The sequence below is a fragment of the Anopheles arabiensis genome, chromosome 3 (genome assembly GCF_016920715.1).
Source record: "Anopheles arabiensis isolate DONGOLA chromosome 3, AaraD3, whole genome shotgun sequence".
NCBI classification, from domain to species: Eukaryota; Metazoa; Arthropoda; class Insecta; order Diptera; family Culicidae; genus Anopheles; species Anopheles arabiensis.
In genome coordinates this window covers 48,958,478-48,972,037 of record NC_053518.1, presented here as the reverse complement: position 1 = coordinate 48,972,037, position 13,560 = coordinate 48,958,478, and the positions used below count along the sequence as shown (strand labels likewise).

Genomic DNA, 13,560 nt, shown 5'->3' with positions numbered 1-13,560 from the left:
AATTTAGTAATTTTATCAAACAAGTTCGACGAATAACATAAGGGGACGCAATTATTTCTTGAAAAGTTATTATTAGGGCGTTTTTTTACTTTAAATCCTTTTATTTGTTCGTTGCATTTTGCTTGCGCTTCTCTTATCTTCTACTTATTTGTTTATCTGCTTATATTTTGCCTTTTTTACCTAGTGATATAGGTATTATGCACCATTTAAAGCTGATCCACTCATCACTATTTTCAACGCATCTAACTCACACCATAATACAAATTCTTATGCAGAAAGGCTCTTGATTGCCCAGATCCTGCAAACTATCGATATATCAATTTTAATAGGCCCTCAGTTAATAGTAACTCGCAATATATAGTTGTATCCGTTTCGTATTAAATTTGAATACTTTCAAATTGCTCTAGTACCATCCGTCATCGAGCCAAAGGTCCAAATAACAGCTACGCGTACACCTTGATGCACCATGCTTGACGCGTATCCATCTTTCAATGCAAAAACGCCTTACCGTTTTCTGCATCGCTGGTGTGTGAACAAGATTCAAGCACCTCCAAGCAAGCCATCAACACCACCGAACAAAAGGTTTATACATACCTAATACGCTCAATTATATGCAAATGAGATAACACCAATCAAATTTACATACATCAGACACGTACGCTGCTGCTAGCTTTGTAATTAATTTCTTGCTAAATTTTAACCCCTTTCACCGTGGTACATGCCGCGGTTTGAGCACTTACTGCTAGAAACGTCCTTATCCACTCTGCAAATCCGTGCTGCTTATCCCTAACCATCGCTACGTACAAAGGTATTGGTCGTCTAAAGAATACCAGTTCCGCCAACACGATAACATACATGGCTACTGTGCACGCTGTCTTGAAAATATGGCGAAAAAGTATGTAAAGCCAAGATAGGCTGCTGGTATCAAAGACAGTAGTCCGAAAATCAATCACTAATTCACATCGTGTGAACAATATTATTGCTTCAATAGAAAACGTTTAAAAATAGTGCATATACCTATCACTTTATTCACAGTTCCAGTTTTCTCATTTTAGTTAACTTATCGTTATCTGTTTATTTATTATCGATAGACTCCAGCATTTGAAAATTATTCGCGCTTCTTTTGCATAACGATTTAGACGATTGTGCCAGCCTACAGCTACGAGAGAGATGGTACGGATGGGAATCAATCCCGTCAGGGGCTTGCACGATGTAGAAACTAGTGATGGGTAAATGCAACAAAAATCCGGAATCGCTTCCGAATGACTCCGCCAAAATTGGAAGCGGTTCCGGAAGGTAGGTGCAAAACTCCGACCTCGGAGCCGTCTGGAGCCGTTCGGAGCCGTTCGGAGCCATCCGGAGCCGTCCGGAGCCGTCCGGAGCCGTCCGGAGCCGTCCAAAGCCGTCCGAAGCCGTCCGGAGCCGCTAGTCGGCAGCCGGAGCCGTCCGGAGCCGTCGGGGCCGTCGGAGCCGTCGGAGCCGTTGGAGCCGTTGGAGCCGTTGGAGCTGTCGGAGCCGTTGGAACCGTCGGAGCCGTCGGAGCCGTTGGAGCCATCGGAGCCGTCGGAGCCGTCCGGAGCCGTCCGGAGCCGTTAGTCGGCAGCTGGAAACGGTCGGAGCCGTCGTGGCAGTTGGAGCCGGTTGGAGCCCGTTGGAGCCGTTGGAGCCGTTGGAGCCGTTGGAGTCGTCGTAGTAGTTGTAACAGTCGGAAGCATTCTGAAGCGCATTAATTTCCCGATATTAGTGATAGTTTTATTGCTTACGAGTAAAAAAAAGAGTCTTCTTCATTTATTGATATGAAATTTTTTTGCGTGTTTTTTTTTTCAAAAATAAAGCCAAAAATAATTGTTTGCTCCGTATATATATATAGGAAAAAAATGAATGTTTAAAAAATTACAATAAAACTTCAGCGCAATAAATGAAGAAGACTCTTTTTTACTCATAAGCTGTTTTTTAAAATAAATCATCGCTGATATCGGGAAATTAAAGCGCTTCAGAATACTTCCGACTATTACAACGACTCCGACGGCTCGAACTGGCTCCGTCGACTCCGACGGCTCCAACGATTCCGGACAACTCCAACGGCTCCAACGGCTCCAACGGCTCCGGACGGCTCCGGACGGCTCCGGACGGTTTTGACGGCTCCAACGATTCCGGACAGCTCCAACGACTCCAACGGCTCCGACGGCTCCGGACGGCTCCGACGGCTCCGGCTGCCGACTAGCGGCTCCGGACGGCTCCGGACGGCTCAGACGGCTCCGGGCGGAATCGACGGTTTGAATTTTTCGGAATCGGAGCCGAAGTAGCAATGCTCGGAAGCGATTCCGAGCCGTGGGTGCGATTCCGGTTACCCATCACTAGTAGAAACCTATTATGGTCGTCAATTTGTCTATTTTAATGAGTCTATTTTTCTATAATGTAATATAGATTGTGGTTAATACCTTCCAGCAGCTCTAAGAACGGCACGATTTAAAAAAAAAAAACATCTTTTTTTATTGGAACGGCTTGGAACAGATTGGGCCACGTTGCTTAAAAACATTGCTTTCATTTTTTTAATAACGGAAAATTCAGCAATTAAGCTGATTCAATGGAAATGGTGCTGTTTTGACCATCTACTCATAAAATCTATATCTTCTTCTTCTTATTTGGTACAAAAACCCTGATCCGTCTAGATTTGCCTAAGCCTTAAATGGGCTTGGCCAACTGCGACTTACACTGTTTTCTGGATCTGTTTTGAATGTGAACAGCATTATTCAAAACTTTCAAGGTGTTTTTCAACAGCTGTCATTATTTGTAACAGCTGGTTCGTTAAAAACCCCTATTACGGCTGTTGAATATTACCGATCACTTGAACTTGAAGGCTTGTTAAGAAAGCATACCGAACTTGGTAGAACTTTATAGCTTTTTAATGTATGACATCGGTACGAAGTGACCCTCGTCAAAGTGTCAAAGACTAGTGCCGTCAATCATCTCGTTGCTGCGGCCTAAGCTAGTTAAGTTAATTGAAGGAGGAGTATTGAGTCAAGTGATTGTGATTGTACAGTAAATTGTGTGACATTTTGTATAATTCATGAATATTAAGGATTTAAAATTACAGTAGAACGTTGATTATCCGGGCAGGATAATTATTATTTGCACGGATAATGGTCCTAGAAATGTCATTTTCATATAAAAATTATTATATTACTAGTTTTTGATTAGTTTTATGATTAATCCAACTTGAATAAATCGATTAATCGTTATTAAAATATTATTTTAATCAATAACTACAGGTTTAACAACTGTTCATGAACAAAAATGAATTTCGAAAATACCCTTAGACACCTCAGAGCTACACAAAAATCTGGTTGCCCACTTGACTATCGCTGCAAATGTTCGCTGTACGTTTAAACAGCTATCACATTTATGCGCACGGTTAAGCCGTCCGCCGGTTAATCCGCCCCCGGATAATCGACGTTCTACTGTATACACATGTACACAAACAAAACAAATCCTGTTGTTTATTTCATCGAAACACGCTTGCTTGAAAATAAAACACAAAGAAAAATAATCCCCAGTACCCTGGGCATAAGGATGCTGCTTAACCGCAAAAGGCGAATTCAAGCAGCGATCTTTAGCATGCCAAAATTAAGGATTAATTAAGGATTTTTGCTATTTGAGCAATATTGAGAATTTGATATTTGCCAGTGGCGTTTGGGGGTATCGGCGTTACATGTGGACCACGGATGCTAATTGAAAATGTCGTGTATATTTTCGTACAGTACATCATTGCGACGGAACCTTACAAATGTTATTGCGCGGTCGAATCAGGAATCGTGCATCGAATCGATACAAGAAGGGAGTACGAACGATGGGGAGAAGAGGAAGCACAGAGAATAACGCTGCACATTCACTCATACATTCTTACAGCAGTAGGCTATTTGCGAGAACATGAAATTGGGAGAGCATATTTCAACGCTCGCGAATGAGTGCAAGCAGATGCGGTATAGAAGATAAAGCAAGATTGCCGAGTTTTTGTTCAAGCTAGGTCCAAAATGTCTCATTGGGAACTGGAACTTTGATGCTGTTTATCAACTGCAAAAGGCGAATTCAAACAGCGATCTTTAGCTTGCCAAAATTGACTGCTTAAGCAATTTTGGCTTTTTGGGTTATCAGGAATCCTGATTCAGGATGGATTAAATATGTACAGGCGGTCCCCGAGATACACGGTACCTCTTATACGCGGATTCGGAGATACGCGGTTTTCAAAATTTGACAGTTCTTTGAGCAAATTGTACTGATTTGACACATCCATTGTGAAATACCAAATAATTTCCGTACTGATCGAATGTAAAATACCATTTAAAAGGGTTTAAAACTGTTCAATTCATTAGAAACATATCAAATAATTAATTTGGTAGCTAAAACCACCCCCTACCTCCAAATTTGCACGAAAATTAGTGATATTTTGGATGGAAATCACGAGATTCGACTTACGCGGAAATTCGAGATACGCGGTATTTTGCGGCCGTTTTCGGTCCCTAATAACCGTGTATCTCGGGGACCGCCTGTATTTCATTTCACCTTTCATGAAAGCTATTGAAATTAGTTAGAAATATTAACACATTTCAACGGGTTTGTATTTAAGAACTAAATAATGCAAACCATTTTCAATATAGTGTGTTGACGGCGGAACTCGGGCCAGGCCACGCGAAGGAAAGGCCTTCAGTGTCCTGAATTCCAACCGAAAACAAATGTATATAAAGTTATATAAAGATGGGTTTCTGCCCGAAAGGAGTTACCAAAATAAATTGTACATTAAACCTTCGGCTAGTGTTCGCGATTCGTGGGAACCTATGCTTCGAAAGTGGCACAATTCATTCAATAACTTTTCGGATGGGGGCAGAGGGACCCGGATGAGACCTAAAGCAAAAACCTAGGAAAGGCCAAGACGTTCAAAAAATCGAGACGTTTTCCGTTCAGTTTCTAAATTAGATCTAACGTTTATTTGACAAAACATGTTCTTATATACTAACATTTTTGATGGTGTTGAACGTGTCCGTACACGTTGTTTAATTGTATTGGTGCCAGTGTGCTTTATGTTTTCGTATGGTGTTTTGTTTATACTTCAGTTCCACGCATTCTAGATTGATCCTAAACTAACTTGAAACTTTATGACCTCCTCGTTTTGGGTTGATAACTGAAACAATTCGTTACATGCACATATGCATGTTTTCGTCCTTCATGCATTTTTCTCCTAATTTCTGTCTGCATACACCAGCTCTAAAATATTTTTATTACCCTACACGTTGTTCGAGTGGCTTATGCTTACCAATGAGCTCAAGAAACGGGCCGTTCCCAAATTGTATGTTTATTTAGGCCAGCGATCTCGTTCTCATACGATAAGTTACAATAGCTTCGAATTTCTATCCAAACTTAGCCGTTGCAAATGAAATATTTTTTAAACTTTGTATCGTGCCAACCTACCCGTTGCTGTCGCAACAATAGTGTAATAGCTCAGGGCTTCACGCAAGAGAACATAACACGTAAATTGTGCTATCGAATCTCACGCTCATATCAGGGAATCACTACAACAGTACAGTGTTGAATACGCTTGTAAGGTTTTGTTTTGGCAATTGTACATTCAAATTAAAAAAGGAATATTTTCAAGGAAAATTTCGAAGACATTTATTTACTGCTAAATGCACTGTTAATCGCATTCGCTTTGACGGCGATTACAAGGCGATTAGAAGGCATTCAACTGAATTTTACGGGTAGGGAAAGATTCACCATCAAACAATCGTTCCGCGGAGAGTTACCTATTTAGTGCTTTATAAACAATATATCGATCGATGTAGATTTTTGATGCGGCCACGAGAAGTGCTCTTTTTGCAGTTGACAAGCAGTTTTGACAGTTTTTGAAGTTGTTTTTTTTTTGTTTAACATTTTTCACCTCCGTGGCCTTGCGCCTATTGACACAAAGGTTAACAGTAGAATTAAATAAGGTCATTTCAAAAATAAATTCATCCTCAACAAAAACAGTTATCGACCACTATGCTTTCCTTTGCTGTCAACAATGCCAAATTGAATGACAGCTTTGTGTTGTTATTTCGCGCCTTTTTGGAAGCATCCAAGGTGTACCGCCAAATTACAGGAATATTTTCTCATTCATCTTCTTACCTCCTCCGTGTACGTACGCTTGCATCTCGTTGCTTGAGAGCTTTTTGTGTCATTTTATTGTGTTGTAAAGGCAAGTATTTGTAGATCAGTTCCTATTGCTACACTAGTTTTACCTGTAAATACATGTTGTAACGCGTGTGTATTTTTAATTTCATTCTAGCATCATCATGTTCGAAGCGCGACTGAATGCTAGCCACGTTCTAAAGAAGGTCCTGGATGCCATCAAGGATCTTCTGAACGAAGCCACATTCGATTGTAGCGATTCTGGCATTCAATTGCAAGCGATGGACAACTCCCACGTTTCCCTTGTATCGCTCTCACTACGGTCCGACGGATTCGACAAGTACCGGTGTGACCGGAACTTGTCTATGGGAATGAACTTGGCCAACATGGCCAAGATTATGAAGTGTGCCAACAACGATGATACATTGACGATGAAAGCTCAGGACAATGCCGACACTGTAACTTTTATGTTCGAATCACAGAACCAAGAAAAGGTGTCCGATTACGAAATGAAGCTAATGAATCTGGACCAGGAACACTTGGGCATTCCAGAAACGGATTATGCGTGCGTTGTTCGCATGCCAGCGATGGAGTTTGCACGCATCTGTCGCGATCTGTCGCAGTTTGGCGAGTCCGTTGTCATCTCCTGCACCAAAGAAGGTAATGTGTTTTATGCTTGTGCGATTCTACCTCTATGCTACAGTAATGAGTTTTCTCTTTCGTGTAGGTGTGAAATTCTCGGCTTCCGGTGATGCGGGATCGGCTAACATAAAGCTGGCGCAAACCTCGACCGTGGATAAAGAGGACGAATCGGTCATTATCGAAATGCAGGAGCCTGTGACACTCACCTTTGCCTGCCGGTACCTGAACTCCTTTACAAAAGCAACGCCACTGTGTAACCAAGTGCAGCTGTCTATGTCGGCTGACGTACCGTTGGTTGTTGAATACCGTATCCCAGACCTGGGCCACATCCGCTACTATTTAGCGCCTAAGATAGAAGACGATGAAAATTAAGCTAAATATAAATACAAATAAGACCATCTTTCTCTTTTATACACACAACCGCTAGTTACGCTGTTACAACATTGATCACAAATGATTGTAAGAGCAATCGTTTCGATTAACTTCTAAATGAAGAGTGTTCAGTCTCATTAAATTACTCAACTATCTTTTCATGTACCTTAAAGAAATGAAAGATTTTTAACCATTATTTGACACATTTGAGAAAAACGTCCAATTTTAATGTTGAACTACTTGTATTATTATTCTTCTTTTCGAGGGCAATTAACATTCCAACAATGGGGGTCCTCCGATAACGGTCCGCTGTTATGATGTACGTATTCAAATCAGTGATTGCATATGGAACGTAGCCAAGGTCACATGGCCGTTACTCATGCTAAATGAATATTTCGCCATAAAGGGATGGTCCTGTGGTGTCAGTCGTTAGCTCGCACGACTTAACGAGATGTCCGTCGTGGGGTTTAAGTCTAGAATGGATCGTCCTCCCGTAGCAAGGACTGACTATCCGGTTGCTTGGTACGTGCTATCTGACGTTACGCCAAGTAGAAGAGTGTATTGCCAGAATAATATAACTTTTACACCAAAACGCGTCAACTCGTGTTGACGAGAATAGTATTCCAAACTCCAGATCAGTGGCAGATTTAACGGTACGCGGACTCAGCGGCCGCGGGGGGCCCCGTCAATGTAGGGGCCCCGTGTATGGTTATTCCAGCATATAGAACAGTGTGAACTCTTGCAGTAGTCTCAACAAGAGCTTCTGTGCTAGATAGGGGCCCCATGGATGAAGGGATTCATAAACTATAGGGGCCCAGCAGAGGGATCCTGAGCCCCCCCCCCCCCCCTCTAATTATCAATTATAAATTTAATTTAAATTATCAATAAGTTAATTATAAATTATCAATAAGTTTATTGTTCAATTTATTAAAAGGAGATACGCACAAATGGAATACAAAACCACTTAACCTAAGCTGAAAATGTGAACGCATTTATGTTCTGAAAAACGATCGCTTAGTTAATTAACTTTCAACAATGTAATTAGGGTGAACCACTAACAATACATCTTGATCCCCAGCATCGTCTTGGTCCGCTTCGCCCAGTTTCGCCTGCTTTAGAGGTATGATTACTTGATCCTGCAAAAAAGGTAAGAAAAACAAAGCATACGAGCAATGTAAGCATCATACATTGACATGCTATCTATCATAACTCTACGCATTTACTTACGTGATAAATTAGTCGATCGATCACCTTCTCAATCAAAACCTTTCTCTCCATCAACTCTTCAACCGATTCCAATTGATCCTCAACCTGACTAAGGTACCAGTTGATCAATTCGGTCTTACTAATTCCTTCCCGGTCAAGCTCTTCCGACTCCATGCGGCTTTCTTCGTTGCGCATGTGAATGACCAGCATGTTGGAGAGATTTTTATATTCTTCGAAGGAAAGGGTCAGCTTCTTCTTGGCTACTGCCGGCGTATCCTGATCGTTTTCTTCGGTTTCGTTCGTTCTGGGAGTATCTTCTGGCGTTTCCTCACCGATGTCCATTACGTTCTCATTTTCCTCGCCTTCCTCTTCATCCAGATGAATGTCCGGTTGCTCAACTCGAATGATCGATTTGTTCAATAGCCGATACGCTTCCTTTACGTGCCGTTCAGTTACCTCTTCACTGCATTCCATTTTGGCCATTGCTTCGCTGAGTCGAATCATACTTTCAAGCTGACGAACAGTGATTCGCCAAGTGCTTTTGCCAGTCGTGCCGGTATCTCGCTGCCGCAAATGGCCATAATTCTCGACCAACAGTGCCATTGCCTCTGGCTGAATAACTGGTTTAAATTGACGGGCAAACATGATGTAACGCAGAACGTCCTCACGCGAGTACACCTGATCCAACGAGTGTTCTATATGCGAATGCAGATCCACAATCTTTCTTGCGATCGCATAATCTACCACCTCATTGCATTCGTCTACCAAAATGAAGAACAGATCAAAACGCGACATAATCGGAGCAGTCAGTTGAATGTTTTGCTGCAGCGATTTCGACCGGTCGTACCTGCCACCAATCGGGTTGGCAGCGGCTAAGATGGATGTACGCGCATTCAATGTAGCCCGGACGCCTGCTTTAGCAATAGAGATTGTCTGCTGCTCCATTGCTTCGTGAATCGCGACTTGATCATGTGGATCCATCTTGTCAAACTCGTCAATACAACAAATGCCATTGTCGGCCAGCATAAGCGCTCCAGCTTCGATTACAAAGTCGAAGCTTTCCTCATCTCTTACTACGGCCGCCGTCAGACCGGCAGCAGACGAAGCTTTTCCCGATGTGTACACTGCACGAGGAGAAAAGTCCGAAACTTGTTTCAAAAATTGAGACTTGGCCGTACTGGGATCGCCCACAATGCAAACGTTGATGTCGCCACGAAGAGTAGTTTCTGGAAAGAGATAATAAACCAACGAACGAGAAGGATTAGAAAGAGGTTAGGTAAATGGTGACGCTCTGTTTCCTGAACTCACTTTCTTGCGTAGTTTTAGCTACTCCACCGAATAACATCAACAAAATCCCACGCTTTACCTCGTCGTTGCCGTATATCGATGGGAAAAGACTGTTGATCAAGTTCTGGTACAGTCGAGGATCGCGCGACATTTCGTACACTTTGTTCCATTCAGCTGGCGTCATTTGGTCCTTCATGATTTGCGATGTTACTTCACTCATTGGCATATCGGTGCCACCGAATCGAGACGATGTCACCTGCACTGAACAGGCTAGAAAAGCCATCTTGTAGTTGAGATCTCGCATACCCAGTGCTTTCAGTCCACGCACTCCTTCGGCAGCATTGTCGCCCTGCTTGTGGCGGGATCCTATTTCTGCCTTTGCACCCGGCAACTGCAGAGCTCCAACATCCGGAATCACAATCAGCGTACCAGTGAAATCATATCGATCTCCCGCCTGTACTGTTTCTACCATTTCCGCACGCAAAATCACCTCAACCGAACGAGGAATGCATCCGCGCGGAAGTTCCGCTTGCGTCTCTTGAATGCGCACCTTTTGGAAGTCAATAAACAACGATTTATCCACCTCCAACATGAAGCGTCGGCGATTAGCGCAAACTGGATTCCGGCAGATGGTCGGATTTGTAAACTTAAACTGTTGCTCGACGTCTCGGATTTCCGTCTGACAATCAAGGCAGACGAACGTTCCCAACACCAGCTCAGGATGCACTGGATGCGTGCGTACCACCTGTCCCGAAATGCGGATCAGCGTTCCTATCTTCGACGTACTTAATTCGCGAACCTTGTGGCGCGTCGGTACGTCCACAAACGATACGTAACATTCTTTGGGTTTTTTCAAGCTGGTTCTGTCGCGAACGAAGTTCGACACCGATTGACACAAATACGGAAAAATTCGATAGTACTCCTCGATGATGGCGGTGGCCAATGTTTGGTTGTAATTTTCCACATCCTCAAAACTGACCTCCAGTGTCGATCTGTCCGGATTGACAAGATTCTCCACCGTTTTCAGGTACTTGATTTCACCATCCTCCTTAAACCTGCGGTATAATTGAGATTATGCATAAACAACATGTACACAGGCAGGAGGCGCCGTACTCACTCTTCGAGGAAATCCAGGAACAATTTTTGGCACCGAACTCCCACTTCATCGCGGACACGAAGCTGTCCTACATGTGCATCAGCAACATCCATGTTAAATTCGAGCGTGCGAATAGAGACACAGGAATTGGATTAAAACACAAATGTTATAACAAACAACAAGCTGCCTTAACTCTTGCGAACCCACAAACACAAGACACAAGCATTTGGTGCGCGCCAATTTTGCATGACATCTGTTTCTTGCAGCGCCCTCTGGTGATTTTTTTGTTTCTTGTGGGAACTGGATTTTACATTGAAATTGACATTCAGCGTTTCAGCGCTTTCAAATTATTCTTCAAAAACCGTTAAAGAAAATTCTGTAAAATATTTTTTATTTCATTCAGCGATTTGCCTGAGTAACGCCAGGACTCCACACAGCATAACACGGAGCGCAACATGTTTTGTACCATGTTTTGAATATCCTTAGTAGGCCGCTTATTTTTCGTTGAAAAGCTACCAACCTACTGCGATGATCGATAGTTAATGAAACGCTTAACCTCCTTTCCCAAGCGTTTTCTCAAGCGTTTGGCAGCTGTCAGTTGTTATGTTGCGCTCCGTGTTATGCTCTGTGGAGTCCTGGCGTAAGACTCGGGTTGTATTTTTTTTCCTCGTTTCGATTCAATCGTCGTGTGGGGAGAGGTGTAGTGAGATAAAACAATGATAATGGCACATTTTGCACATCATCTTATGTGTGAAGCAACGGTTTACTGAATGGGCCTACATTATTTCTTCTTATTAACTTTTTGTCATCATTTCATTAAAGGTTTGTGCATTTTCTAAAATTCGTTAGACTGTCAAACGGTTAAAATCAAAATTTCTTTCAATTGATTATAATAATAATTCATGTTCAAATATTAAAATTAAACCTTCATCATAAGAAAGTGCTTTTATGCGGCACCTTGTTAAGTGCAATTTGAGAACGATAGGAATGTTTTTTTTTAATTTAGGTGTAGAATTGCTCAAAATCCGCAGTATCAAATATTGTCATCTAATTCAAGCATAGTACCACAATAATGTCATTCATTGACAATGTACCGAAAAAGTGTCCCGCGGTTTTGAGTGGAGTTATTAAAAATTAATCGTATAGTCATTCATACCAGAAGTTATCGGTGCATCGAACGTTTATTACGATCCCGAGCACTCTTGCTAGTCGACTGCATAGTTTTGAAACACTGCCAACGGACAAATATTCTATTTTTAATTGCTTATTTCAAAGCCATACAGCCTTCAAAGTTGCTAAGCGTGATATCTGAAATAAGGTCAATTTCTACTGTAACGAAGGCGAATAAACCTGTATTCCATACCATTGCCATATTTTGATTGGAAAGTAAAATAATAGTCATAAAGACACCGACACCAGCAACGACATATGTAGACTTCTTCTTCCTTGGCCCAACAACCGTTGTCGGTCAAGGGACTGCTTGAATCACTTGTGGGCTTGGCTTTCAGTGGACTTATGGATTACCCTCCATAGCAGGATAGTCAGTCCTACCCGTATGGTGGCACGGTCCATTTGAGGCTTGAAGCCATGACGGTCATGATGTTAAGTCGTACGAGTTGACGGCTGTACCACGAGATCGGCTTATGGAGACGCAATGTGGAAATATGGAATATATTGAACACGTAATTGTCGTGACCGGGGCAACCTGCCTTCCTTTAAAGCACCTTTTTGAATTTAAGATAATAAGGGGCATACGATGTTATGTTCTTCCGTTGATTAATCCAACACGATTGATGTTTATTTCCGTTTTCTCAAATATTCTTACTCGAATATCCTATCTCTCGTTACCTATCTCTTTCTTATCTGTACTAATCCATACAGTAATATGGTGCAATATGTTTTGAGGAAAAATTTGATAAATAGGGGTGAATTGCAATATTTAGTAATTGATTCCTTCAGAAGATTTCCTTTGATTAGCTGAAGCACTTAGCATTTCGAAACTATTTCTTATCTGGTAAATCATTGGTCGGCTTTATGACTGAAAGAATAATATTATCTAAAAATGCTCGTCGAGTTCCACGTGCAGAGCTAATTTGATAAACCAAGCATACATATGAGTAAATGCAGTGAAATATTGAAGGAAAAAGAACAGCAAATAGCGCCATGCGGCTTAAAAACCGTACCGACCACTGTAGAAAAGCAAATGATTAAAGTTCCATAGTTCAAAATGATGTTAGTCTATTCATAAACTAAAGTTAGTATGGTAATGGATGGCGTCCATCTTGTCTACAAGCTACAATCGAATAGGGTTTCCCTTCAGTGTCGGTGTCCTCTGCGAACAGTCGTAGGCGTACTTGAACAACGCAATAACTACAACTTCTATAGATTTGGTCATGTTGGCATAAGCTCCTCAACACTGAGTTAGCCAATACAAACAGGAAGAAGGATTAAAAAGTAAATGGACTATTACAAACAAATAAATAATTTTGTAGAGGTAAATGATCAGATTTTGTCTAGCCTAAAAAGAGGTAAAAGAACATCTTTTGTTAAATCTAACCACTTCCTCAGTAACAAATTTGAACCACTTAAGTATGAACCAGTCATAAAAGCTATATTGGTTTTATTGAATGGATTCAATTACAGTAAATATTTTATAAAGCATACTGTTGTATGTAGAAATTGTTCTACAAATAATTGAATGCCAATACAACTTTCCAGTAATTGAGGAGTCTAAAAAAGACTAAAGTGTATGTAAACTAAAACATATTTCAAGATTGTATTAATATTATGCTTAC

General features: G+C 41.6%; 2 protein-coding genes across 3 annotated transcripts; one reads left to right on the top strand and one right to left on the bottom strand.

The window, feature by feature from the left end:
• Positions 1-6,087: 6,087 nt before the first annotated feature.
• LOC120904172 (proliferating cell nuclear antigen) lies at positions 6,088-7,348 on the top strand. Of its 2 annotated transcripts, XM_040313982.1 has the most exons (3): positions 6,088-6,229; positions 6,320-6,822; positions 6,890-7,176. In XM_040313982.1, the coding sequence occupies exons 2-3, from the start codon at positions 6,327-6,329 to the stop codon at positions 7,174-7,176; spliced, it is 783 nt and encodes a 260-aa protein (XP_040169916.1). In that variant the 5' UTR covers positions 6,088-6,229; positions 6,320-6,326. The 2 variants fall into 2 exon arrangements, with proteins under 2 accessions (XP_040169916.1, XP_040169917.1); XM_040313983.1 differs by lacking the exon at positions 6,088-6,229 and having other exon boundaries at positions 6,327-6,822; positions 6,890-7,348.
• A 717-nt stretch (positions 7,349-8,065) lies between these two features.
• LOC120903673 (DNA replication licensing factor Mcm6) lies at positions 8,066-11,077 on the bottom strand. Its single transcript, XM_040313236.1, has 4 exons — positions 10,787-11,077; positions 9,691-10,724; positions 8,404-9,608; positions 8,066-8,312 (listed from the first exon to the last, which is right to left on the bottom strand). The coding sequence occupies exons 1-4, from the start codon at positions 10,876-10,878 to the stop codon at positions 8,199-8,201; spliced, it is 2,445 nt and encodes an 814-aa protein (XP_040169170.1). The 5' UTR covers positions 10,879-11,077; the 3' UTR covers positions 8,066-8,198.
• Between the last annotated feature and the right edge of the window lie 2,483 nt (positions 11,078-13,560).

Bases quoted from the DNA above. Each gene is read 5' to 3' on its own strand.
- LOC120904172 (XM_040313983.1), top strand. From the start codon at position 6,327: ATGTTCGAAGCGCGACTGAATGCTAGCCACGTTCTAAAGAAGGTCCTG. The intron at 6,823-6,889 runs GTAATGTGTTTT...TCTTTCGTGTAG, and splicing joins CATCTCCTGCACCAAAGAAG to GTGTGAAATTCTCGGCTTCC.
- LOC120903673 (XM_040313236.1), bottom strand. From the start codon at position 10,878: ATGGATGTTGCTGATGCACATGTAGGACAGCTTCGTGTCCGCGATGAA. The intron at 10,725-10,786 runs GTGAGTACGGCG...ATTATACCGCAG, and splicing joins TTCCTGGATTTCCTCGAAGA to GTTTAAGGAGGATGGTGAAA. The intron at 9,609-9,690 runs GTGAGTTCAGGA...ATCTCTTTCCAG, and splicing joins AGCTAAAACTACGCAAGAAA to AAACTACTCTTCGTGGCGAC.